Below are 26,084 nucleotides of genomic sequence, written 5' to 3' on the forward strand. Positions count from 1 at the left end.
ACTAGACTATAGACTAGACTATAGACTAGACTATAGATTAGACTATAGACTAGACTATAGACTAGACTATAGACTAGACTATAGACTAGACTATAGACTAGACTATATCCTAAACTATAGACTAGACTATAGACTAGTCCATATCCTAGACTATAGACTAGTCCATATATTAGACTATAGACTAGACTATAGACTAGACTATCACATCATCTGATCAAACCAAATTTTGTTGACAGTTATAAAAAAACTCTAAACTAAGGAAATACACAAAATCAACAGGACTACTTTGGCATTTTTAGGAAGAAGCTTCATGACATCACATTTATTTTGGAATATTTTCTATCTTTTATTGCAAATTTTATTAAAATAATATCTGATTATAACACTTGGCTAACCCTCCCTTATTATAAAAAAATATTTATGTTTTGCTATTAAAATAATAATTTCTTTTTATGCCATTTACTTAACACTTTTTCTTATGCAAAACGTATTTTTTTAAACATGTGACAGCGAGGTAGAGTCAAGCTGATAGATAAACAGACAAAACATTAAAAAAGTACAAAGTTGATTTCAAAATGTACAACTTTACATGGAAAAGTCTTGACAAAATATAAAGACGTGATTATATTCGAAGCCAACTATACACTAACAGAATTATCATAAAAATATAATGAAGAAGAAATTATTACAAATAAATTATATAGATATTTAATTAAAAATTTAATCGACATACAATTGCAATTATTGCCCAGAAATACAGTAGCAGTATAAAATAATATTTAATTGCATTAATGGAATGTTATAAATATGCGTAAATGTTAAGGCATATTTTTGCATATTAATATATGTTAATAATAAGTTATTTGAAAAAAACTAGAGGAGAGATTGTTGGACTGTTTGATAAAACTAGGTTAAGTCTTATTTAAAGCATAATTTGGTTTGCAAAAACAAGAATCCTAAAATTGTTTGAAACTTTATAAATATGACAAATTTTTCAAATCCATTTACCAGACAATTTATCACTTTTACATAATATTATGTATTTCAATCAAGGGCATTTTGTTAATTTATTATGCAGGGTGTACTTCAAATTCATTACTACCTTCACTAAAACACTCTTACTTATTTGTATTATGAACCTATTGTAAAGTTAACATTACTTTTGATTTTCTATTTGCATTTAATGGTATTAAATAACAAACAATTACGAAAACAAACAGAAAAATTAACTTTCTTACCATATTTAAGTATTCAGAGCATGTTGTTTTGCAAACGAAATAGAGGTTCAATTTAAGACATATTTTTCATAAGAAATTCTGTTAGTGTTTCTAATGTAAGTAAAACTACTCCTCACCAACAACATCATCCATGTCTTCTAGTAAGTGGAATTGAAATATTTGCATATTTTATTAATTTGAAATAAATTCAATTTGTAAATCAAATTGTTATTCCTAAAATCGAAGAATATTGTAACATATAAATCGTAAACAATAACCCAACCCTCTCTGAAAAGAAGAGTTTGAATACAAAATTTTGTATTCAAATAAAATACTTTGCTTTTACACTTTACCTACAAAAAATTCAAGTGTAAAATAACAATTATGGCACGAAGCAGTGGCACGCATGTTTGCAAAATTATTTAGTTAAATTATTGGCAGCCACTTCAAGAAAATGCAACAACAACAAAAATAATGATAATTACAATGTGCAACGCACTCAAAATTTCGAATAGATGGGGCATGATATTTGCTAATAGCAGGAGATGAGACGGTTACAGGGTAAATAGATAGATAGATAGATAGATAGATAGATAGATAGATAGATAGATAGATAGATAGATAGATAGATAGATAGATAGATAGATAGATAGATAGATAGATAGATAGATAGATAGATAGATAGATAGATAGATAGATAGATAGATAGATAGATAGATAGATAGATAGATAGATAGTTTCAATCAGTTGATGTCAATAGAAGCGACTTGATATCTTTGAAGTGAGTTGAGCTCAATTAAAGTGAGTTAAACTCAGTTGAAGTATATTGAAGTCAGTAAAAGCTACTTTAAGTTAGTTTATGTTAATTTAAGTCATTTGAAGTTAATTGAAGTCAGTGAAGTTAGTTGAAGTCAATTAATGTCAGTTGAAAGTAGTTCAAAAGCGTTAAAGTCATTTGATGTTAATTGAAGTCAGTGAAGTTAGTTAAAGTTAGTTGAAGTCATTAGTTAACGTTAGTTGAAGTCATTTAAAGTAAGTTGAAGGTAGTTGCAATCAATTGAAGTCATTTGATGTCAATTGAATTAAATTGAAATCGGTTGAAGTTAGTTCAGTGGGAGCTACTTGAAATTACTTGAAATCAATAAAAGTCAGTTGAAGTCAGTCTAAGTCAGTTGAAGATAGTTTAAGTCAGTTGAAATTAATAAATGACAGTTGAAGTAGCATTAAGTTGAAGTCAATTAATATCAGTTGACATCAGTTCTTAGGAAAAGTTTGCTGTAAATAAAGTTTAAGCAATCATTTCTCTTTTGTCTTAAAAAAATCCCCTGTTGTGAAATTTGTTGATGAAAATTTCTAAACATTGAACAGCTGTTTCATACAAAATCAACTATTGTGAATGAATTGTTCACAACAAGTTCACGATAGCAATTTTTCATTCGAAGGAAATGAAAAGTTTAAGGGAACAAAATTTTCTCTTCTTTTGGCGAAAGTGGTAAACAAGATTTTTTGCAAAGTCCTTAAAAAATGTACAATAAAAATATATATTATTTTATTATAATTTCAATTTCTTATATAAAATTCCAAATTCTTAAAAAAAAACAAATAATTGTAATAACATTTCAAAACTCCACTATTGATTGATTTACAATTTAAACACGAGCACTCATGTTAAAAATACTAATGCATTTATACGAAAATATTACATCACTCGCACAACACTATTTGTAATGCATAAACATGCACTCACAATAATGCATTCAATTTTAAACCTAATTGGTGAATGCAACTCACTGACAGGTGTCATTTTCTATAATTGTATTCAAAATTTTCACCACTTTCGTCATAATAAAACATAAAAAAAAAACAAAGCGGGTGTGCGGAGAGTCTTTAGTTTAAGACAAATTGTTGTTTTTAACAAATAAATCTTTATTGATTAACAAATAATTTAAAAAAAAAAACTAAAAATCATTTATGCTATTTATTTATTAACAAATTTAGAAAGAGTGAAAGTTGACGTAATATTTGACATAGTAATTATGCAGTAAAATTACACACATTTTAAACTTGTTAAATCATTGTTTGTGTGAATGTAATGATTTTTGTTTCATACAATTTTAAATGAATGTGTAATATTTTGTAATCGATATCTTTTTGCTAAATGCCAATGTAAAACAATTTTTGTTTAATCATTTTTAATTGAAATTTGTGACGTTAGATTAATCCAAACAAAATGATTTATGTTCAATTTTATGTGTAAAAAAGAGATTTTTAATTGAGATTTTGTTTTCTAATTTGTTATATAATTTTAATTGAATATTACTTTAGCTGTGATGTAGTGTTTTAATAACTATTTGCATATGTGTTAGGTTTTTTATATGTAGTTTACATTTTCTGATTAGACCAGACTATAGACTAGATAAGATCATGGACTGGACAATAGCCGACACTGTAATGACAATTGACTTGTCTATAGTCTACTCTATAGTCCAGTCTATAATCTACTCGATAGTCTACTTTATAATATAGTCTATAGTATATTCTATGGTCTAGACTATAGTCTAGTCTATAGCCTATTCTATAGCCTACTCTATAGTCTACTCCATAGTCTAGTCTATAGTTAAATCTGCTGTCTAGTCTATAGTCTAGTCTTTAGTCTAGTCTGTAGTCTAGGCTTAGTCTAGTCTGTAGTCAAATCTATAGTCTAGTCTATAGTCTAGTCTATAGTCTAGTCTATAGTCTAGTCTATAGTCTAGTCTATAGTCTAGTCTATAGTCTAGTCTATAGTCTAGTCTATAGTCTAGTCTATAGTCTAGTCTATAGTCTAGTCTATAGTCTAGTCTATAGTCTAGTCTATAGTCTAGTCTATAGTCTAGTCTATAGTCTAGTCTATAGTCTAGTCTATATTCTAGTCTATAGTCTAGTCTGTAGTCTAGTATATAGTCTAGTCTATAGTCTTGTCTATGGTCTAATCTGTAGTCTGATAAATAGTTTAGTGTATGGTCTTTTCTGTACTCTAGTCTATATCCTAGTGAATAGTATATACTCTAGTTGAGTGTATATTCTGAACTTATATCTAGTCTATCTTCTAATGTGTTTTCATAAATAAATTACTATTAAACCACGCATTTATTTATTATTTGTATTAAATGTGTCATAAATTTTAATATAAATATTTTTTGCGGTAATAGGCCACAAATTTATGATGACAGATCACAGGCTAAAACAGCATTCAGGGCAGATTTATTTTAAATACTTTTGAAATAAAATTAAACACAATACATTTAAGGTTTTAATAAACTGTTAATAGTGTCTAGGGCTACAAGTAAAAAACCAACACAAAAAATAATTATGATTTATTAAAAATCTATTAAAGAAACATAATGAATAATATTTATAACATAAAGATATTTCTTTTTCGAAAAACAAACAACCACTTGTTCAAATAAAAATAAACTTTTTAAATAAAATTATAAAAAAAACACAAAATCATTTTAAAAATATGATAAAAATATATGTAATATCATTACATGTATATGTGTGTGTGCCTCTTTTTTTGTTCAATCATTGAAACCGTTTTGGTGATTGAAAGTGTTTAAAATTAAATTTATTAAAACACACAAATATTACGTAGTAAGATCAATAAATAGATGTATTTTCTTCATGTGACACAATTCCCCAATTCTTTTTTAGTATGAGAATAAAATTGTAGATAAAAGTTTGTTTTTTTATCTCTTTTAGCTTTCTTTCAAGTGTTTAATTGTTGTGTAGTAGAAAAATCGGAGGAGTTTGTCGTTGTTGAATGAACGGTTGGTGTAAAAGAATGTATTCAATTTTCGCTAGAAAATTGGAAATAGTCTAGTCAATAGTTTAGTATGGAGTATAGTCTATAATCTAGTCTATAGCCTACTCTATAGTTTAATCTATAGTATATTTCATTGTCTGGCATATAGCTTAGACTAAAGTCTATTCTGTAGAATTGGATATTCTATAATATAGTCTAATTTACAGTTTAGTCTATAATTTAGTCTATAGTCTTGAATTTATAGTCCTGTCTTTAGACTTTTCTAATCTATAGTCTATACATATATAGAAATTCTAGTCTGAAGTCTAATCTATAGTCTAGTATCTAGGCTTGTCTATAGTTTAGTCTATAGTCTAGTCTATAGTCTAGTCTATAGTCTAGTCATAGTCTAGTCATAGTCTAGTCATAGTCTAGTCATAGTCTAGTCATAGTCTAGTCATAGTCTAGTCATAGTCTAGTCATAGTCTAGTCATAGTCTAGTCATAGTCTAGTCTATAGTCTATAGTATAGTCTATAGTCTAGTCTATAGTCTAGTCTATAGTCTAGTCTATAGTCTAGTCTATAGTCTAGTCTATAGTCTAGTCTATAGTCTAGTCTATAGTCTAGTCTATAGTCTAGTCTATAGTCTAGTCTATAGTCTAGTCTATAGTCTAGTCTATAGCCTAGTCTATAGTCTAATCTATAGTCTAGTCTATAGTCTAATCTATAGTCTAGTCTATAGTCTTGTCTGTAGTTTAATCTTTAGTCTAGCTTATAGCCTAATCTGTAGTTTAATCTGTAGTATAGTCCATATAGCTTAGTCTATAGTCTATTCTGTAGAATTGGATAGTCTAATTTACAGATTAGTCTATATTTTGGTCTATAGTCTTGTCCATATATGAATTTGTAGTCCTGTTTTTAGACTTTTCTAATCTATAGTCTATACATATATAGAAATTCTAGTCTGAAGTCTAATCTATAGTCTAGTCTTTAGGCTTGTCTATTGATTAGTCTATAGTATAGTCTATAGTCTAGTCTATAGTCTAGTCTATAGTCTAGTCTATAGTCTAGTCTATAGTCTAGTCTATAGTCTAGTCTATAGTCTAGTCTATAGTCTAGTCTATAGTCTAGTCTATAGTCTAGTCTATGGTCTAGTCTATAGTCTAGTCTATAGTCTAGTCTATAGTCTAGTCTATAGTGTAGTCTATAGTCTAGTCTATAGTATAGTCTATAGTCTAATCTATAGTCTAGTCTATAGTACAGTCTATAGCCTAGTCTATAGTTAGTCTATAGTATAGTCTATAGTCTAATCTATAGTCTAGTCTATAGTCTAGTCTGTAGTCTAATCTTTAGTCTAGTCTATAGTCTAGTCTATAGTCTAGTCTATAGTAGTCTATAGTCTAATCTATAGTCTAGTCTATAGTCTAGTCTATAGTCTAGTCTGTGGTCTAGTCTATAATCTAGTTTATAGTCTAAGCTATAGTCTAGTCTATAGCCTAGCCCTTAGCCTAGTCTATGGTCTGGTCTATTGTCTAGTCTAGTCTATAGTCCAGTCATAGTCTATTATATAGTGTATATTCTATAGTCTATAGTGTATAGACTTCTAGTCTATAGTCTGGTCTATAGTTTTCTTTAAGTTTTCTATAAAAGATCGATGATTTCGAAATATCATTTAATCAAAGAATTCATTCCTTTTAAACGCTGTTCTTTCTTTAGATTTTACAAGTGACATAAGATATGTGTGTGATTTAAGTTTTTTTCATTCTCTTTGGTAGCAGCAAAAAATATCGAATCAAAGCGCCACCATCAAACATTCAACGAAGAAAAAAAGATATAATTTTTTTTTCAAACCAAAAAAAAAAAAACGAAAACAATTCAATATTTGTGCCAAATAGTGTTTATATCAAAACAATTGTTTTTTCTTTATTATTATGGTCGTCAATGTTTCCACTGCTTTTATTGACAATGTTGATGTCGTTGAATATAAATAATAAAAGAAAACTATAAAAAAAATGTTTGTTAAAAACATTTGTCAACAGCTTTAGGAAAACAAACAAAATTGCTCTAGTTTTTGTTAAAAACAAAAAATGATGTATTTTCTTGAGGGGTATTTTTTCTTGTTTGTTTTGAGTTTTAAGATTTTGTTTTTCTCTATTTTTTTTTTTTTTTTGCTTAAAAATTTTGATTTATTTGGTTACTCCTACAACTTGTTTTTAATAGATAAATAATTGAACTTCAAGTGTTTAACATTTTAAATTTTACATAAATTTTGTTGTTATTGAATTTATTTTATTTTTAAATTTTTAAAAATATCTATAATTTACATAAGAAAATATTGTTAATTTTTTGTATTATTTTCAAGAGCTTGTTGTTTTTTTTTTTATTTATTAATAATTTTGTTAATCTTTCAATTGTTGCATAAATATTTGTTTATTACTTGTTTTTGTTTGTTTAACATTTGTAATTTATCAACAGATATGTTAAGGAAATCAATCATAGTATTAAAAATTATGTAATTTTGAACAATAATCCACTCAAATCACTAAACAGTGATATATTTTCAAAGTTTAATAATTTTAAATTACAAACTTTCGACAATAGTCCATATATTGGTCAATAATCTATAGTATAGATTAGTGTGTAATCTAGACCAAAGACGCGTAATGGAATCAGTCATAGATTTGTCTAAAGACCATAGACCACAAGTCTGCAGACGAGACTATATTCTAAATCAATGAATAGTCAATCTACTAGATAATAGTAGATTGTCAATAGATCAGATTGCAGAATAGTCATTCTACAAGTTAATAGATTAGTCCATATATACTTCAATAGACCATAGACACGTCTGCAGACTAGACTATATAGTCTAGATCAAAGAATAGTCGATCAACTAGATAATAGACTAAACCATAAACTTGTCAATAGATCAGTCTTTAGAATGATCATTCTACAATTTAATAGATTAATCCATAGAATAGTCAGTCGACTAGTCCTTAGAATAGTAATTTATCAATAGTTTTGTTCATAGATTATCATAAACTATAAGACAATAGATTAGTCCATAGACATGTCGGTAGACCTATCTCCTAATAGTCCATTGTCTAGCCTAATCATTTGACTTGTCCATAGATTACTCAATAAACAAGAACATGGACTAGATCATAGTCTATTTCAAAGAAGTGTCAATAGACAAATCAATAGAATAGTCAATTGACTTGGACTTGACCATTGGATATTCCATAGACTGAAGCATAAACTATTCAGTAGACTAGTCAGCATCTTAGTCTATTGAGTAGTTAATAAACTTGTCAATAGACTAGTCCATAGAATAGATCATATATTAGTCCATTGAGTTGTTAATAAATTTGTTCAAAAAGTAGTTAATAACCAAGCCTAGTCAATAGACTAGTACATAGGCTAGACAATAGACTAGTACATAGACTAGACAAGACTTTTCAATAGAAAAATTCATAGAATCCAGACAGTGCCTGAGATCATTGAGTAGTCAATAAACTTGTCAATAGAATAGTTCTTAGACTAGTCATTAAACTAAACCATAGTCCAGTGCATGGAGTCTGTCCATACCTGAACTATTGTTTCTTTTTTAGACACTAATGTGCATCTCTCTCGCCCTCGCTTTTAACGCATACATATTTACTCATTGCAATGATATAACCATTAATTACTTTATACGTCTTTAGTAATCTAAGATGAAGTCAGACGTATGTTCTTTTTTCTGTGCTACATCGATTCTGTAATACACACTCATGATATAAAAATTATATCTTCGCCATTGTTATAATTTAGCTTTATATTGCATTAAAACTAACAATACTTTTGCCCCACGTACAATTTCAGGGACTTAAAACATTTGCTTTGAAATGAATATTCTACTACTGGTTGGAAAATCCCCATTATTTTGAACTTTCCTTCTTTATGTTTAAATTTTAATAATTACCATTCTTTAAAGATTTGTTTAAAGAAATTACTATGTATGTATAATTTAAAACAATCAACATAATATTACTACTAACTAATTAAAAAGAACCCATTTTTTTTACTCATAGCTTTCTGAATTTATATCGTAAATAAAAAAAATTCCATAACATGAGATATATAACCGCATAAATTGAATCATTTTTATAAAAATGTTTTCTTTTTTATGTGGTTTTTGTTTAATCTCCAAAACATTAACCCATTTCATAAAGATTTCAAGGAAAATAAGTACATATAACTTAGAGTCATAAATACGCTTTAAGATTTAAGTAACTCCGAGAAAAATACGAACGTTAATTAAGATTTTAATAGAGATTTTCATGGAAAATTGGAAGAGTTTAGTAGTTTCCCAGATATATGAAATTTTGTACTTAATTCATATGGGAGGTGCCAAGAACAAGCATACAGCCCCCAGATGAAAGTCCGGCCATTTGTTCGGATGTATAATTAAGTTCTTTTTGCAAAATTTGTAGAACTTTGGTCTATTAATTTTCAAGATAAACAAAATTTTGTATTTTATTCATAACTATTTTATTCATAACTAACTAACTAGATCTAGTACAGTTCTAGTTCACTACGAGTTTAGTTCAAGTTCAGTTAGTTCTAGTTCTGATCTAGTTTATTTTTAGTTCAGTTCTAGTTTAGTTCTAATACAGTCCTAGTTCAGTTCTAGTTCTAGTTCAGTTCTAGTTCAGTTCTAGTTCAGTTCTAGTTCAGTTCTAGTTCAGTTCTAGTTCAGTTCTATTTCAGTTCTAGTTCAGTTCTAGTTCTAGTTCAGTTCTAGTTCAGTTCTAGTTCAGTTCTAGTTCAGTTCTAGTTCAGTTCTAGTTCAGTTCTAGTTCAGTTCTAGTTCAGTTCTATTTCAGTTCTAGTTCAGTTCTAGTTCAGTTCTAGTTCAGTTCTTATTCAGTTCTTATTCAGTTCTAGTTCAGTTCTAGTTCAGTTCTAGTTCAGTTCTAGTTCAGTTCTAGTTCAGTTCTAGTTCAGTTCTAGTTCAGTTCTAGTTCAGTTCTAGTTCTAGTTCCGTTCTGTTCTAGTTCTAGTTCAGTTCTAGTTCAGTTCTAGTTCAGTTCTAGTTCAGTTCTAGTTCAGTTCTAGTTCAGTTCTAGTTCAGTTCTAGTTCAGTTCTAGTTCAGTTCTAGTTCCGTTCTGTTCTAGTTCCGTTCTGTTCTAGTTCTGTTCTATTTCTGTTCTATTCCTGTTCTAGTTCAGTACTAGTTCAGTTCATAAAACATATAGAATTTTTGAAAGAAAAAATGTGGTTTCCTTTTTGTACTTAAGTCATCAAAAGGGTTAATATATAGTTAACTTAATTTTCAATAAGAAGAAAGGAAATATTTTGCTTAACCTAAATAATATTATTAAAATATATATTTTTAAATTTACTATTCTGTGGATTTCCCAAAGAGTTAAACACACCATTTATGGCTGCGTACTACGTCAATTGAATAACTCAACATTTTAATAATAGAATTTTTCTTGCCCAAAATCTTAAAAAATAATTTTAGCAATTCTTATTTTGTTTCTTTTGCAAAATATCTGCTTTCAGCAACACACACACAGTCCAAACCGAATGATAGACGTAATCAATTAAAAATAAAATTTTAATTAAACAATCTAAAATATACTATTTACTCTTAAATTCATTTTAATGAAAAATATATAAATAATAGAAATTGTTGCAAAATTGTTTCATAAGCATTCTGCCCAAAGTTTTTGAAAATATAACTTTTTACTTTTAATTAAAAAAGAATGATATTGCCAAATATTTAATTAATTTATTTTTGTTTTGAATTGATAAAAAAGCCTTTGACCTTTTTATTTTATAATAAAAAGCTTTTCATATTAAATTAAATTTATAATAAAAAATTTTATAGTTTTTTGTGTGAAAAATTTGTTGATTTTTTTTAATTTTATCTATTTACAGGATCAGTACGATAATTTAGCGATACACACAAATAAAGGCATTGAATTTTTGGATAAATATGCAAATTTTATAAGAGATCGCTTAGCGATAGAAACAGAATATGCCGCTAAATTAAGGTAAGTTTGCGGAATTCTCATATGCAAAATAAACGATTTTATTTAAAAGTAATCATAACATTTTGGCACTAAAAATTGATGTTCTAATATGTACTTTTGTATATAAGCTATAATTCTAGTTTAGATCTAGTTCAGTTCTAGTTTAGATCTAGTTCAGTTCTAGTTCAGTTCTGGTTCAGTTCTAGTTCAGTTCTAGTTCAGTTTTAGATCAGTTCTAGTTCAGTTCTAATTCAGTTCTGGTTCAGTTCTAGTTCAGTTCTAGTTCAGTTTTAGATCAGTTCTTGTTTTAGTTCAGTTCTAGTAATTTAATTAAACGAATGACATGCAGACTGACAGACAAGAGGCATGTTTTTTTCTGCTTTTGTTCAAGGCCCTTTATTTTCCTCTTAGTATAAACTTTTTCGCCAGATAACAAATAGAAATATTTAGCTTGGAATTTCAAATAATAGTATAACCCTAGGCGCTTTATTAAAAAGCCTTTTTAATAACAAACGTTGGCATATTTTAAGGATGTTGAATTTTATTGCAACACTTAAAACTATTCCATATTATTATATTTAAAGTATAACCCAAGGCTCTTTATTAAAAACCATTTAAATGAGTTTTAATTTTAAAGCTTGGCATACTTTTAGGAGACATCTTTAATAATTAAATAATTCTTTAAATTAGTTTAAATTAATGAAAACAAAATATTGTTTAATAAATTAAAACAATTTTATTCGATTACTATCAACTACATGAAAACACTTAGTAGGCAATACCAGTATTGGCCTGGATCCAGGTCAAATAGCTAGTCAAACGGGTAAAAGCGGTAGGATAACCCTTTTCACATCCAACTTTAGCACCGAACGAAGTCAAACCAACTTGAACCTTGCTGGATTCCAAAACCAAAGGACCACCAGAATCACCATTACAGGTGGAAACAGCATTAGCAGTAGAAATGCAAATATTGGAGGCAGTAACAATTGCCGAACCATAAGTTTGAGCACAAACAGCATTGCTGATTACTTGCATGCGAGCCCATTGCAAATGATTAGTAACACCACTGGCTTCATCAGAGATACGACCCCAACCGGAGGCAATAACATAATCACCAGTATATGTAGAGTAAGAATTGGCAATGGCGGGCAATTTAACTGGTTGGATCTTGGCTGAATAAGCCACAGCAGGGATTTTAATCAAAGAGATGTCATTCTTTAAAGTTTTACTATTCCAGCCAGCATGAATCAAGACATTATCCTTGGTAACAGTATAGCTAACTTCAGCTACGGTACGCACGGTAGCACCCAAGTAAACGGTAATGGTGTTAATGCCATCAGTACAATGGGCAGCAGTCAAAACCCATTGGTTGCCGATCAAAGAACCACCACACCAGGAGGAGGAAAGAAAATTAACTTTCAACGACAAACCAACTTGATAGGGAAATTGACCCACAGCAGCATTATTGCCATTGGTAATACGACCCTCAGTTTCAACGACGGGTACTACAACATTGCGCTGCTGCAATTCAGCGGTGGCACTGGCCAAAGCCAAAGCAAAAATTATTAAGAATTTCATGTTAGTCTACTACTCTGCAAAACTACTAAAGTTATAAACTTTTAATTCAAAGGTTTTATAGAGAAATTTTGTCCATAATCTATGGTTTTCCTAGCAGTTGAGATAAGATTTGATTTATTATTTTAATTCTTTACTAAAGGAAACCTTTTTACGAGTGGCTAGTTTGGGAAAAACCTTTAGATTTAAATTATTTATTTTCAGTAAGTTTTAACACGTTTTCTTTAAATACAACCTCTTTTTTGCGATACAATTAAAGCAATTTGGTTTGACTTTAATTATCTTATCATATATATTAGGAATTTTATTCAGTAGTCTTTGTTTGCAATAAGTTTTGACGTCACTTATAGAGGAGAATTATTTGAAAAATTTTTGTGAAGATAATTTGAAACACTTACGACTTTCTTTGCGGTCGAATTTCTCAAAATTTAGTAACAAATCTTTATATAGTTTCAAAGTAGTAACTATTTGCTACAACTCGACGATCGCAGTTTAATACGCTTGTGATCACCGCTAAAGAATTCTGTTTATCCCAACTAAGTCAAACTCGACTGAGCATCACTCACATATATCCGATGGACATCTCAGATCTGACGATAATTAAAACAATTCCGATTTGAATAAACGCTGCCTCACTTTAATCAAATATAGAAACAAATCTTCATATAGTTTTAAACTAGTTCCTATTTGCTAAAACTCGACGATCACAGTTTAATACGCCGGAAACTTGTGATCACCGCTAAAGAATTTTGTTTACTCCAACTAAGTCCCACACAGTCAATTCGATGTTCTACCTCTCCCTCACAGCCACAGAGGAACGTGTCGATCTGGTATTAAAGAAGATTTCTCTCTCTCACTCTCTCTCGCTCACAACCAAAAAGATTAACTCCGATTCGAATAAACTCTTCTTTACTTGAATGAATCGGAAGTTTTTTCTTCATTTCGCTGGCAGCTGAAGAGGATCTCGGCTAAAGGAAGTTTTTTCTTATCCGGCTGACAATGAAACGTCTTAAGATTTTGATGATTAGCGGTCTTAAAAAACGAGTCTTTCCCATACGGCTGAATTCTATTAATACTAAATCAACCAGAAGATGCTTCTTCATTTCATATTCTTTGTTCTATAACAGAAAGGAACCGTTAATCTTAATTTTGTTTTAATGATTTCTAATTCAGCAACTAACTCAAGGTTTCAAAACGGGTGAAAAGAGTCCAAAATTCTCACATTTATTAAAGCCATTCGAATTATGAATTATGTAGATCCTTAATTCGAATTAAAAAGAAGAGAAGATAAAAAACTTATCTTGGGAACAAACTCGGCCTTATTGCAACATAGACCGGATGGATGTATTTTTCCTTCAATAAACAACAATTCGATATTTCCTCACTTTATAGAAAACTTAGTTCTTAACACGATCGAAACATAAGGTTTCTTACAGAAAATCAGCTCTATAATCATTAATTGGAACAAACCGATTGTAACTCGTAAGTTTAGTGGCCCAAAGTTTTAAAAAAGTTTTGACTTAACTCGACAACTGTCTATTCAAGCGGATGACTTTCTTAACTTTAACAGAAAACTTAGTATCACTCTATCACGAAGGAAAAAACTAACACCCACTTCATCTACAGATTAGAATAGAAAGTTCTTGAATTTGGAACGAAGAAAACTTTTTCGGACGATGCTGATTCCTCAAATAATCAACAATTAATTGTATTTTTTCTTAACTTTAGAGAACTCGATCACTTTGAGTTCCAATTGAACACAACTAATGAATGATGCGATCTTTAACTTTGAATAATTCTTTTTATAATTCCTTTAATCGCTACACAAGATGTTCATTTCCACGACCACTATAACAAGCTGTTCCCATTCAGCTGAGTAAGAACAGAAACTAGAAGACGTGCTGACGAGTTGAGTTGTCTGATCAAAACGGAGTCTATTCCACTCTATTTTCAACAGATTAGAACTGAATTATTCAAATTGGGAACGAAGAGAGTTTTACTTTTCAAAACGTTAGCTTAGTGGTCCAACGTTTATAATTAACAATTAATTGTATTATTTTCTTAACTTTGGAGAACTCGATCACTTTGAGTTCCAATCGAACACAACTAATGAATGATGTGATCTTTAAACTTAAAGAATACCTGTTAGAGTTATACATTTGATCGCTACACAATATGTTAATTACCACGATCACTATAACGTGCTGTTCCCATTCAGCAGAATAAGCACAGAAACTAGAAGACGTACTGACTAGTAAAGGTCAACCACTCAAAACGGAATCTATCCAACTCTTTATTCTATCTCTATTTACAACAGATTAGAACAGAATTATTTCCAATTCGGAACGAAGAGAGTTTAACTCCTCAGAACGTTGTAAGCTTAGTGGTCCAACGTTTTAACTCGGACGATACTGATTCCTCAGATAATCAACAATTAATTGTATTTATTCTTAACTTTGGAAAACGCCGAGTTTCATTCTAATACAGCTAAAGAATAATATGATCTTTAACCTTGAATAATTCCTGTTAGAATTATACATTTAATCGCTAAACAAGATGTTCTTTTGCACGATCACTAACAAGCTTTTCCCATAAGCACAAAAACAACTAGAAGATTTACTGACGAGTGGAGTGGCCCGGTCAAAACGGAGTCTATTCAACTCTTTATTCTATCTCTATTTACAACAGATTAGAATAGAAATATTAACAATTGGGAGAAAAGAGAGTTTACTTCTCAAAAGTTGTCAGCTTAGTGGTCCAACGTTTTGATTCGATCGAAGCTGATTCCTCAAATAATGATTAATTAATTATATGTTTTCTTAACTTTGGAGTACAATGAGTTCCAACACGATCACAATTAAAGAATGATGTGATCTTTAATAAGTTCATTTCCACGATTACTATAAAGAGTAAGCTCAGAAACTAGAAGATTTACTGACAAGTTGGGTGTTTCGGTCACTATACAAGAACTTTCACGATCACTATAACATGTTGTTCCCATTCAGCTGAATAATCTCAGAAACTAGAACATTTACTGAGTAGTTGGGTGGTTCGGTCAGAACGCAGTATCTTCGACTTTACTTGATTGATCTCTTGCGCAATTAACTTTCACAGTAACCTTTTCGATTTGGTTTGGATTTGTTTAAAATAGAAAAAAGTTTCCAGAGTTTTCTCGTTTGAAACCCAAGAACAGATAAATTTATTAGAAATTTATTGAAATCTTGTCTCTATTCCTGGAAATATTTTCAAGAGTATTTTAACTATAAATCCAAAAATGTTTACCACGAAAAGCTAATTATCTACATTTCCGTACTCTTGAATTTTATTACAAAGGACTTACAAATGAAGAACTAGAAAAAATGATCTGGTTGCTAAAATACTTGAAACACAAGTAAATCACCGCCTCCAATGAATTCTTAAGTAAAAAAGACTTATATTCATTATCTAAATTAAAAAGAACAGAAATGAAAAGTACTGATTTTAACACTATCAGAGCCTTATCAAACTTTCCAAAACAAAAGCAAAATGATTTTGCACTATGGCACAAAATCGCTAGAATATATTGGGCAATAAATCACACTAATGCCTAAGTTTCCTTTAACGATCAATAATAAATGCAACACGATAATGAAACGACACACGTCTTTATTATGTTTTCATTTTTATATATATGTTACCTGATAAGGTTTGCACCCCATAAAATAATTTCGACTATAAATACTATGGTTCGAGAGCCCAAAAAACATCAGTTGTTTGTTGACTTAAGGAACAACAATGAAATTCTTAATTATATTCGCTTTGGCCTTGGCCACCGCTTCGGCTGGCGTAATCGAACCCCGTAATGTGGTTATGCCTGTTTTGGAAAATGAGGGACGTATTACTAATGGCAATACTGCGTCGGTAGGTCAATTCCCCTATCAGGTTGGTCTTTCCTTAAGACTTAATGCTCTCTCGTCAGCCTGGTGTGGTGGTTCTTTGATTGGCAAGCAATGGGTTTTGACTGCAGCTCACTGTACCGATGGTATACAATCGGTTACCGTTTACTTGGGTGCCACCGTACGCACATCTGCCGAAGTCACCTACACCGTTTCCAAGGACAACATTATCATTCACTCTGGCTGGAACAGCAATAACTTGAAAAACGATATCTCCTTGATTCGCATTCCTACCGTCAGCTATACCTCTAAAATCCAAGCTGTTAAATTACCCGCCATTGCCAACTCTTACTCTACATATGCTGGTGATTATGTTATCGCTTCTGGTTGGGGTAAAATCTCCGATGCTGCCACCTCTGTTACCAACAACTTACAATGGGCTCGTATGCAAGTCATTACCAACTCTTTGTGTGCTCAAACTTATGGCAGCTCTATTGTTACTTCCTCCAACATTTGCGTTTCTACTCCTGGTGGTGTCTCTACCTGCAATGGTGATTCTGGTGGTCCTTTGGTTTTGGAATCCAACAAAGTTCAAGTTGGTTTGACCTCATTCGGTGCTGCTGCTGGTTGTGCTAAGGGTTATCCTGCTGCCTTCACCCGTTTGACCAGCTACTTGGATTGGATCAAGGCCAATACTGGTATTTCCTACTAAACGATTTTAAAGATATAAATTTTTGATTAATATGATAATCTTGTGATGTTTTTTTATTAAAGTGTTACAAAGATTTGAATAGGGATAGGTTTTTTTTAGAAATGTCTAATTCACTTTAACCAAGATCAGTGAGATAAACATAGGAAATGGATTTAATATATAGTTTAGGTTTTAGCATTAGCTCTGTATTGTCTTCTCTTGCATCATTTCTGATTCATACGATAAGAGAGTGCTAGAACTAAAGAAAAACACAAAAATGTCGAAGTGATGTCACCTGTCTTGACGGCCTTATTTTGCGATGGTCTTTTTCACTCACATGATAGACCATTCCTCCTGGGAAACTTCAATGGAAACATTCAATTGACACCGGTCCATGTACAAAATATTTAGAGTTATCAAGCTATATAATCTCTTGCCAAGTGATCGCATTGCGAGGTTTCAGAAAGCTTAATGGTACAATTAACAGATACCTTTCCGAAAAGCCAGAATCAAAAAAGCGTGGTTTGTGAAAAAACAAGCGAACGCATCTGATGAATCCTAATAATCTTGGAAATGACACCGAAAGCTTAAACATACTTGGTTATAAAATCGAACAAGCTTGAGGTAACTGTTTAAAAAGCTTTAGCTAAACGATAGCGATAGATTTATGTTAAGAAAAGTTCGAGTTAAACTTTAGCGATAGATTTATATTAAGGAGAGCTTGAGCGAACCATCAGCAAACGCACCTGATGAATCCATAATCTCGGGAATGACTTTAGTTATAGATTGAGAAAGCTAACCGCAAACAAAAGGTTTCTGTTAAGGAAGACTTGAGCTAACAGTTGGTAACCTAAGCATTAGCAATATATTACTGTTAAGAAATCTTGAGTTAAACTTTAGTTTTAGATTCCTGTTAAGCAGAGCTTGAGCTAAACGTTTGCGATAGATTTATGTTAAGAGAAGCTTGAGCTTAACGTTAACGAAAAGATTTCTTTTAAGGAAAGCTTGGCCTAATCGATAGCAATAAAGCTTGATCTAACCATCAACAAACGCATCTGATGTTTTAGGGAATGACACCGAAAGCTGAACTTATTTTAGTGACAGATTGAAAAAGCTTGAGTTAACCGTAAAAGAGAGATTTCTGTTAAGGAAGGCATGAGCAAACCGTTGTTAACAGTTATCTTAAAAACTTCAGTTAAACTTTAGCGATATATTACTGTTAAGAAAGTTTGATATTAAAGTTAGCGATAGATTTCTGTTAAGAAAAGCTTGAGCTTAGATTTCTTTTAAGGAAAGCTTCAGTTAACTATCAGCAAACGCACCTAATGAATCCATACAGTGACAGATTGAGGAAGCTTGAGCTAACCGTAAACGAGAGATTTCAGTTAAGGCAGGCTTCAGCTTACCATTATCAACCTAAAGCTTGAGCTAAACGTTAGCGATAAATTTATGTTTAGGAAAGCTTGAGCTAAACACAAGCGATAGATTTCTTGCTTTCAAAAGCTTGAGCTAAACGTTAGCGAAAAGATTTCTATTAATGAAAGCATAAGTTAAACGTAAGCGTTTAAAATGAATCCATAATCTTGGAAATGATGCCGAAAGCTTAAACATACTTTAGTGACAGATTAAGAAAGCTTTAGCTAATCGTGAACTAGAGATATCTGCCAAGAGCTTGAGCTAACCATTAGCGATAGATTTCTGTTAAGAAAAGCTTGAGCTAAACGTTAGCGAAAAGTATTCGTTTAAGAAAAGTTTGAACTAAATGTTAGCGAAAGATTTTTGCTAAAGAAAGCTTAAGCTAACGATAGCCAAAGCTCTTTTGGCGTTTCCTAATCGTTGTTCCAACTAAACTTTGTGACAATCAATCTTTCTTAAAATTACTGCAAAACAGTGTACTTCAATGACAACTGCTCTACTCATGGAAAATAAGTCTTCTAAATACACAAGTATCTGCAACAAACACTTAACTTTAATTGACAACTTTTCCCCACAATCTAGCAAACACTTAAAATTTAAATTGCTCTTTCTATAAACTGTTGCCTTCAAACGTAACCCCAGTAATAGAAATTTGACACCCCCATCTAATGTAATCAAAATAGATTACCTACAACAAACCAAAATAAAAAGGGGAGACCCTCAACACTTTAAAATGCAACAACACTCATTACAAAAAAAATGGGGGGAAAACACAAATTATCTATTAGAAACATTATACCAGGCGCCCCTTAATTTGTAATATTATATCATGCCCACCTTAACAAGCAAACAATGACGTGTGAAAGTGGACAATTTGTGGCAGAACATTTGTCTTGTTTTTTTAATTTTATTTATTGGCCAGATATTGTAATTGAGGCCACAATTTCATTAAAAGGTGTGTTTTTTAATTGTTGAAAAATAACTTCAAAAAAAAATTTTTTGTTTGTAATAAAATATTAAAACTTTTTGGCGTTTCCAAGTACCATGTAAAGTGTATTTTAAATTATTTCAAAATAAGGAGTGACTTTGAGTACAAGTTTTAGTGTAATAAATTGTTAATAGAAAATGAGAAAAAACCTAAATAAATAATTCTTAAGAATTTACGTTTTTTTGAAAGATAAATATGTTTGTCCAAACCAAATAATTAATGTTTAAAAACAAATGCTAAAATTGGTGAATACATTGAGTTAACGAGAGCAATAGATTTCCGTTAAGGAAAACTTGATCTAACAATAACTTTTAGCTTTAGGTAGCGACAGAATTCTATATTCATTTGGAATTATTATGAGATAGAATTCAGTTAGAAAAAGCTTGAGCAAAAACTATAAATATCTATTAAGAAAAGCTTGAGCTAAGTTTAAGCGATAGACTTCCTCCATTAAGGAAAACTTGAGCTAAACGTTAGCGATAGAGTTTAGTCGTCAAAGCTGAACTCTTCCTTCCTGGAAAGCTTTTTGTTAAACTTTAGATATAGTTTTGTTAGCTTTGAGCTTGAGGTAGCAATAGAATTCTTTATACATTTGGAATTATTGTGAGATAGAATTCAGTTAGAAAACGCTTGAGCAAAAGCTAGAGATATCTATTAAGAAATGCTTAAACTAACTTTTAGCGATTGACTTCCATTAAGGAAAACTTGAGCTAAACGTTAGCGATAGAGTTGAGCTTTGACGATAACGATATATTTTCTTCCTGGAAAGCGTTTTGTTAAACTTTAGATATAGTTTTGTTAAAGAAAGCTTTTGCTAACTGTTAGCGATAGATTTCCGTTAAGAAAACTTAAGGTAATGATTTATGTTAAGAACAGCTGGAGCGAAAGCGATATATTTTCTTTATGGAAAACTTTTATTAAACTTTACGGAATACTTGCCTTAAGAAAAGCTTAAGCTAAATCCTGGCTAGATATTTCCTTTAAAGAAAACTTGTTACAATTTGCTTGAGCAAAACAAGAGCGGCAAATTTCCATGGATTTCCTGTTATCAAAGTTTAAGTAGGTATCCAAACGTTAGTGGAATATTTCCGTTATGAAAAGCTTGATCTATACGTTAGCAAAAGATTGCGTAAAGGAAAGCTTAATACAATTCCGTTAAGTAAAGCTTGAAACAATCATTAACTAGCTAACTATCTAAATAACAAATAATTGACTTATGAATAGAAGAGCTTACAACAAAAAGCTTGCATTGAATATTAATTATAATGAAGCTGCAGTTAACCAAAGTTTGAAGTTACCTTTCAATTTTCTTGCAAGAGAGAGAGAGCTTCAGATAAGCTTTAGTTTACAACTGATTTTCAGCATAATAAAAGCTTTTACAAATATAATCCTAGCAAGAAAAACTTTAATTAAGCTCCAAAAGCTTAGAATAGTAATAAATTATATTGTCACTAAAAACATTTAAATTAACTTAGAGCTTACAACCAAAAGGTTTCATTGAAGATTAATTGTAATAAAGCTGTAGTTAACCAAAGTTTTAAGTTACCTTTCAGTTTCAGTTACTTACAAAAGATAGCTTTAGATAAGCTTCAGTTAACAACTGATTTTCAGCCTAATAAAAGCTTTTACAAAACCTTGAATTGAAGAAAGTTTTTTCTAGCAAGAAAAGCTTAAATTAAGCTCCAAAGGTTCAGAATAATATATCACCATTAAGAACATTTAAATAAACTTAAATAATTCCATACTAAAGAGAGCTTTAATTAACCACTGTTTTGTTTATGCAGAAAAACTCTAAGCTTTTCGTAGACTAAAGTTTGCTTAAACACCAAATTTCGATCTATTGGTTTTGGTTCTTAATTAGTATATCTTGTCTGTCAGTGTTGGCAAACCAAAATCTTGATTCATGCCAATTGATATGGTTATTTACGTTCTTATTGATTTTCTGCAACAATTTCTGTACAATTCAATTGTTTAAACTTATAAAGGGTGTTTCCTTTAGAAGTATCAGATATTGCTTAAAATGATTTTGAGCACCGGGAAATCTTTAATCTCTTCAATATTTAGAAGAGCTTTTCAAAATCGAGGAATTTAAATAATTTTTATCATATTTTTATTCATTTGTTTAAAAATATTTCACTAACTTTTCGGTTTTTTCTTTTTGGTAAAACAGACAGATTTTTTTGAAAATTTTTTACATAAATTTTATGTCAAACTTTTGAATAAATGTTTACATCAATTTAATGTCAACTTAATGACAAACTTTTAAACAAATTTCTACCTCAATTTAATGTCAAACTTTTAAACAAAATTTTCACAACAATAATGAAAGTTTTAATGGAAAAAATGCATAAATGATAAAATATCTTCCACTGAAGATGATTCCTCAGTTGAATAATGTTTACATCAATCTTCTTATTGAACAAATCTTACATTAATCTTCGAATACTAATTACATCATTACATTATTACATTTTCAATTTCGAACAACAAAAAATCACCCTTTATTTCAATTGCGCCACTAAAATGCATTCAACCACCATATGTTAACTTGATTGGTGGTGGTTGGTGGCTTGTTGCTCTCTAAAGTTTGTAGATCAACCTTGAAGCTTTTAAAATTGTCTATAAAGTATGAATTATATTACCATTGCAAGTGTTTAAAATATTGTGTGTTGTGGTTTAAAGCACAGTTCGAAAATCTTTGTAATTTTGACCTTTTTTGGCATCATACGGACACAACAAAGCAAGCACAACACTCTAATATTGACAATTTAACTGACAGTTTCAAGTATGTTTATATTTTTATTTGTCTGTCCGTCTGTCTGTCTGTGCTTCGTATTATTTTGTTATTAAATAAAGACCATGTACTTCTTATAAAATGTTGCAATTGTTTTTTTTATAGTTTTATTTTGGTTTAAGGCATTAAATTGTTGTTTTTAGTTTATTTTTTATAATGTTATTATTATTTTAATGACATTACTTTGTATAAAAATAAAAATAAAATTAAATTTTTTTTGTATTTTTCAAAACGTGTTAACGTCATTTATGCACCTGACAAATACTGAGCAATAGAAGAAGTAAAGGAATAATTCTGATTTTTAAGATTTTATATGATATTTTTATTAATTTTAATTTTTATACCCAAATCATTAAAATTTTTTACTATAGTTTACATTTAAAAATTTTAACATTGAACAAAAGTTAGTATTTTTGAACTGAAAAATTTGTACATTGAACAATTGTTACTTCAAACGTTGGTTTTTGTCTAATAATTATTACATCAATCATTACATTAGCGATGTAGTTATACAATTTGTATATCATGCTTTTGCCTTTCGAGTAAACAATTTGTTCAATCAATTTTGAATTGTTAATTTATATCGATTTTACAACAATTGGAGGACTTTTGCTTAATCGATATTTGGTCTTTTCTATGAATCTATAAACTTGAAGTTGAACAATTTTGAAGATCTTTGATTAAAACAAAGAATCCAAAAGTTGAACAAGTGTTGCTTCGTTAGTACAATTAATTTAACATCATTTTAACAATTTTTACATCAATTATGGGTCCTTCAGTTAACAGTTTTTGGTTCAATTAGGGATCATTTATTTGGACAAAAGTTCATCAGCAATGAACCCCTTATTAGTTAGTTATTTAGGAAATTAGTTAGTTAGGAAGTTAGTTCGTTAGTTAATTAGTTAGTTAGTTAGTTAGTTAGTTAGTTAGTTTTTTAGTTAGTTAGTTAGTTAGTTAGTTAGTTAGTTAGTTAGTTAGTTAGTTAGTTAGTTAGTTAGTTAGTTAGGTAGTTAGTTAGTTAGTTAGTTAGATAGTTTGTTAGTTAGATAGTTAGTTAGTTAGTTATTTAGTTATTTAGTTATTTAGTTATTTAGTTATTTAGTTATTTAGTTAGTAAGTTAGTTAGTTAGTTAGTTAGTTAGTTAGTTAGTTAGTTAGTTAGCTAGTTAGTTAGTTAGTTAGTTAGTTAGTTAGTTAGTAAGTTAGTTAGTTAGTTAGTTAGTTAGTTAGTTAGATAGTTAGTTAGATAGTTAGTTAGTTATTTAGGAAATAATAGTTAGTTAGTTAGTTAGTTAGTTAGTTAGTTAGTTAGTTAGTTAGTTAGTTAGTTTGTTTGTTTGTTAGTTAGTTAGTTAGTTAATTAGTTAGTTAGTTAAACAGCTTCGTTTAGCTTTATATGATTGTATGGCAAAGCTATCCATCCACTCGAAGACCGAAGGGTCTATTTTAATTTCCTTTAATAAAGAACGAGAAAAAGTAAAAAGAGAGCAGAAGAAAAGAGAAAAAAAGAGAAAGATAAGAAAATTGGTAATTCCCTCCAAGAAAAACTAAGAAAAAAAAAGGTGGGCATAGGAAGAAAATCCCTCATTAGCTGTTAACTGGAAATGCAAAATATTCCCCTGATGCAAACGAGAATATTGCCTATATCGCTCTCAGTAGATCGCAGAATCCTTTGCAATCGATCTCAGTCACAGACTCCGTGTTCAGTGATAGTGGCGTAGAATATTCCCTACTTTAGCCAATTTCTCCTCGTTCTCACACAATCTGCTAAAGTTCTGGGTGTTACCGATTCTATTACCCCTAAAGGCTTCACTTGCGCGGTATTCGGTTATTACACCTACTAAAAACCTTATACTATTCCTTTCTAGTCCTTGATTTATCTACGGCCATACGGTTCTAAAAACCCCACAATCCAGCATACTGTACCAGGATCGGTTGGTGGAGATTTTGTAATATTCGGTAATAAATTTATAGTAATAACTAATAGGGGGTTTTACCAAACCAACCCTACTATCGGACTCCAGATCATTACCCTGTCTGGCCAATTCATCTGCAATCTCAGTACACCGTACGTCACATTGTCCCGGTACCCAACACAGCCTTACTGTGTATAACCTAACTTTTGGAGTTGTTTACCAAGCTTGGGCGTAACGTTTTTTCAATACAAAGCTTTAATAGTAATGTGTGTCTTAAGATGCTACATTCTCCGGAAATCTGTAAGACACTTTAATATTGTCATCTACCAAATAAACCCCGGCAGTAAAGGCTACACACCTCACAAACAGTACTTCGGATCTATTCCACTTATCCCTTATAGGAATCACTGATTAGTAACACCCTCCCTCAATTTCTGTTAGAAATACTTCGTTCTTTGTCCTTGAGCTGAACAGTCTGAATAGGTACTTACATGCTACATTTTCAAGGTATTTCTTAATTGGGACCAGATTTAGACTAATATCCAATGCTGCTTGCGGTGTACTACCTCTAGCAGCTGATAGATTCATATTATTAATCTATAACTGCTTTTTCTTATCCCTATCCACTACGCAGTACAATTACAGATAATATTGGGCCTTACTACCGATTTTTAAATCCAATTAACCATGTCTGGTCGCAAGATCAAAATTCTAACCAATTAAATTTCTGTACTTGTAATAGGTATTAACCCCCTTTTTATGACATTTCTGTATATTATTTTTCTAAGGCAATTTGCTGTCGAAGTTGATGTAATAATTGAACAACAATAACGTCAATTTCAACAATTTTTTTGCCCTTTATGTTACAATTACATTAATTCTGTTATATTTGTGCAAACTTTACATCAGATCAGAGATAATTTAATTAAACAATTTGTTTCATCAATTAAATTAATGAATCATTAAAGAACAATTAACAATAATAGTTGCCTTACAATTTTAAAAATTCGCTGCCAACAAAAAATTTCCTTATAATATTTTGTTTAAATATATTCACAATTATCTTTAACAAAAAAAAGTTACATATTTAAATTTTGTTACAAATGTCGCTATTAAATTTTATTACTTTACACTCCATGGTAGTGACAGTCATTAAATTGCAAGAAAGAAAAAATAAACAGTTTCGCATGGTTTAGACAAAACAAAAATTATTATGTATTGCATTATTACTTATTTGCCATAACAAAATGATAAAATATACAAATTTATTTTTTCTGTTTTTTTTATGTCTTTGCACTTTAAATGGGTTAATCATGGGAAAAATATTTATGATAGTAGTACGTTTAAAGAAATCAAGACAGTTGTGGCTAAAAAGAAAATATTATGCAAAAGACGTTTATTTCGTAAACACTAAACCCTTCACATTCGTGAGAAGGGTATGAATGAATGTCGAGTACTGTGCATGAGAACTTAGCATGATGCCCTATCCCAGTCCATAGTCAAGACTATAGATCAGTATATAGTCAAGACTATAGATTAGTCTATAGTAAAGAATAGAACAGTCTATAGTAAAGACTATAGAACAGTCTATAGTAAAGACTATATATCAGTATATAGTCAAGACTATAGATCAGTCTATAGTCAAGACTGTAGATCAGTCTATAGTCAAGACTGTAGATCAGTCTATAGTGAGGACTATAGATCAAACTATAAATCAATCTATAGCCAAGACTATAGATCAATCTATAGTCAAGACCATAGTTTAAGTTATAGTCAAGGCTATAGATAAATCTATGGCCAAGACTATAGA

General features: G+C 30.2%; 3 protein-coding genes across 12 annotated transcripts in view; 2 read left to right on the forward strand and 1 right to left on the reverse strand.

Moving 5' to 3' along the window:
- Positions 1-26,084, forward strand: part of LOC111685604 (formin-binding protein 1-like) — a 111,500-nt gene that overhangs the window by 65,636 nt on the left and 19,780 nt on the right. For all 10 annotated transcript variants that reach the window (XM_046952811.1, XM_046952810.1, XM_046952814.1 and 7 more), the window contains one exon: positions 10,925-11,040. In XM_046952811.1, coding sequence (XP_046808767.1) covers positions 10,925-11,040 — 116 coding nt within the window. The remainder of the gene's footprint in view (positions 1-10,924; positions 11,041-26,084) is intronic.
- LOC111689655 (serine protease 1-like) lies at positions 11,733-12,630 on the reverse strand. Its single transcript, XM_023452127.2, has one exon. It carries the CDS (start codon positions 12,595-12,597, stop codon positions 11,788-11,790), a length of 810 nt encoding a protein of 269 aa, XP_023307895.2. The 5' UTR covers positions 12,598-12,630; the 3' UTR covers positions 11,733-11,787.
- Positions 16,332-17,219, forward strand: LOC111689656 (serine protease 1-like). Its single transcript, XM_023452128.2, has one exon. The coding sequence runs from the start codon at positions 16,369-16,371 to the stop codon at positions 17,179-17,181; it is 813 nt and encodes a 270-aa protein (XP_023307896.1). The 5' UTR covers positions 16,332-16,368; the 3' UTR covers positions 17,182-17,219.

The sequence above is a fragment of the Lucilia cuprina genome, chromosome 5 (genome assembly GCF_022045245.1).
Source record: "Lucilia cuprina isolate Lc7/37 chromosome 5, ASM2204524v1, whole genome shotgun sequence".
Lineage (NCBI taxonomy): Eukaryota > Metazoa > Arthropoda > Insecta > Diptera > Calliphoridae > Lucilia > Lucilia cuprina.

Bases quoted from the DNA above. Each gene is read 5' to 3' on its own strand.
- LOC111689655 (XM_023452127.2), bottom strand. From the start codon at position 12,597: ATGAAATTCTTAATAATTTTTGCTTTGGCTTTGGCCAGTGCCACCGCT.
- LOC111689656 (XM_023452128.2), top strand. From the start codon at position 16,369: ATGAAATTCTTAATTATATTCGCTTTGGCCTTGGCCACCGCTTCGGCT.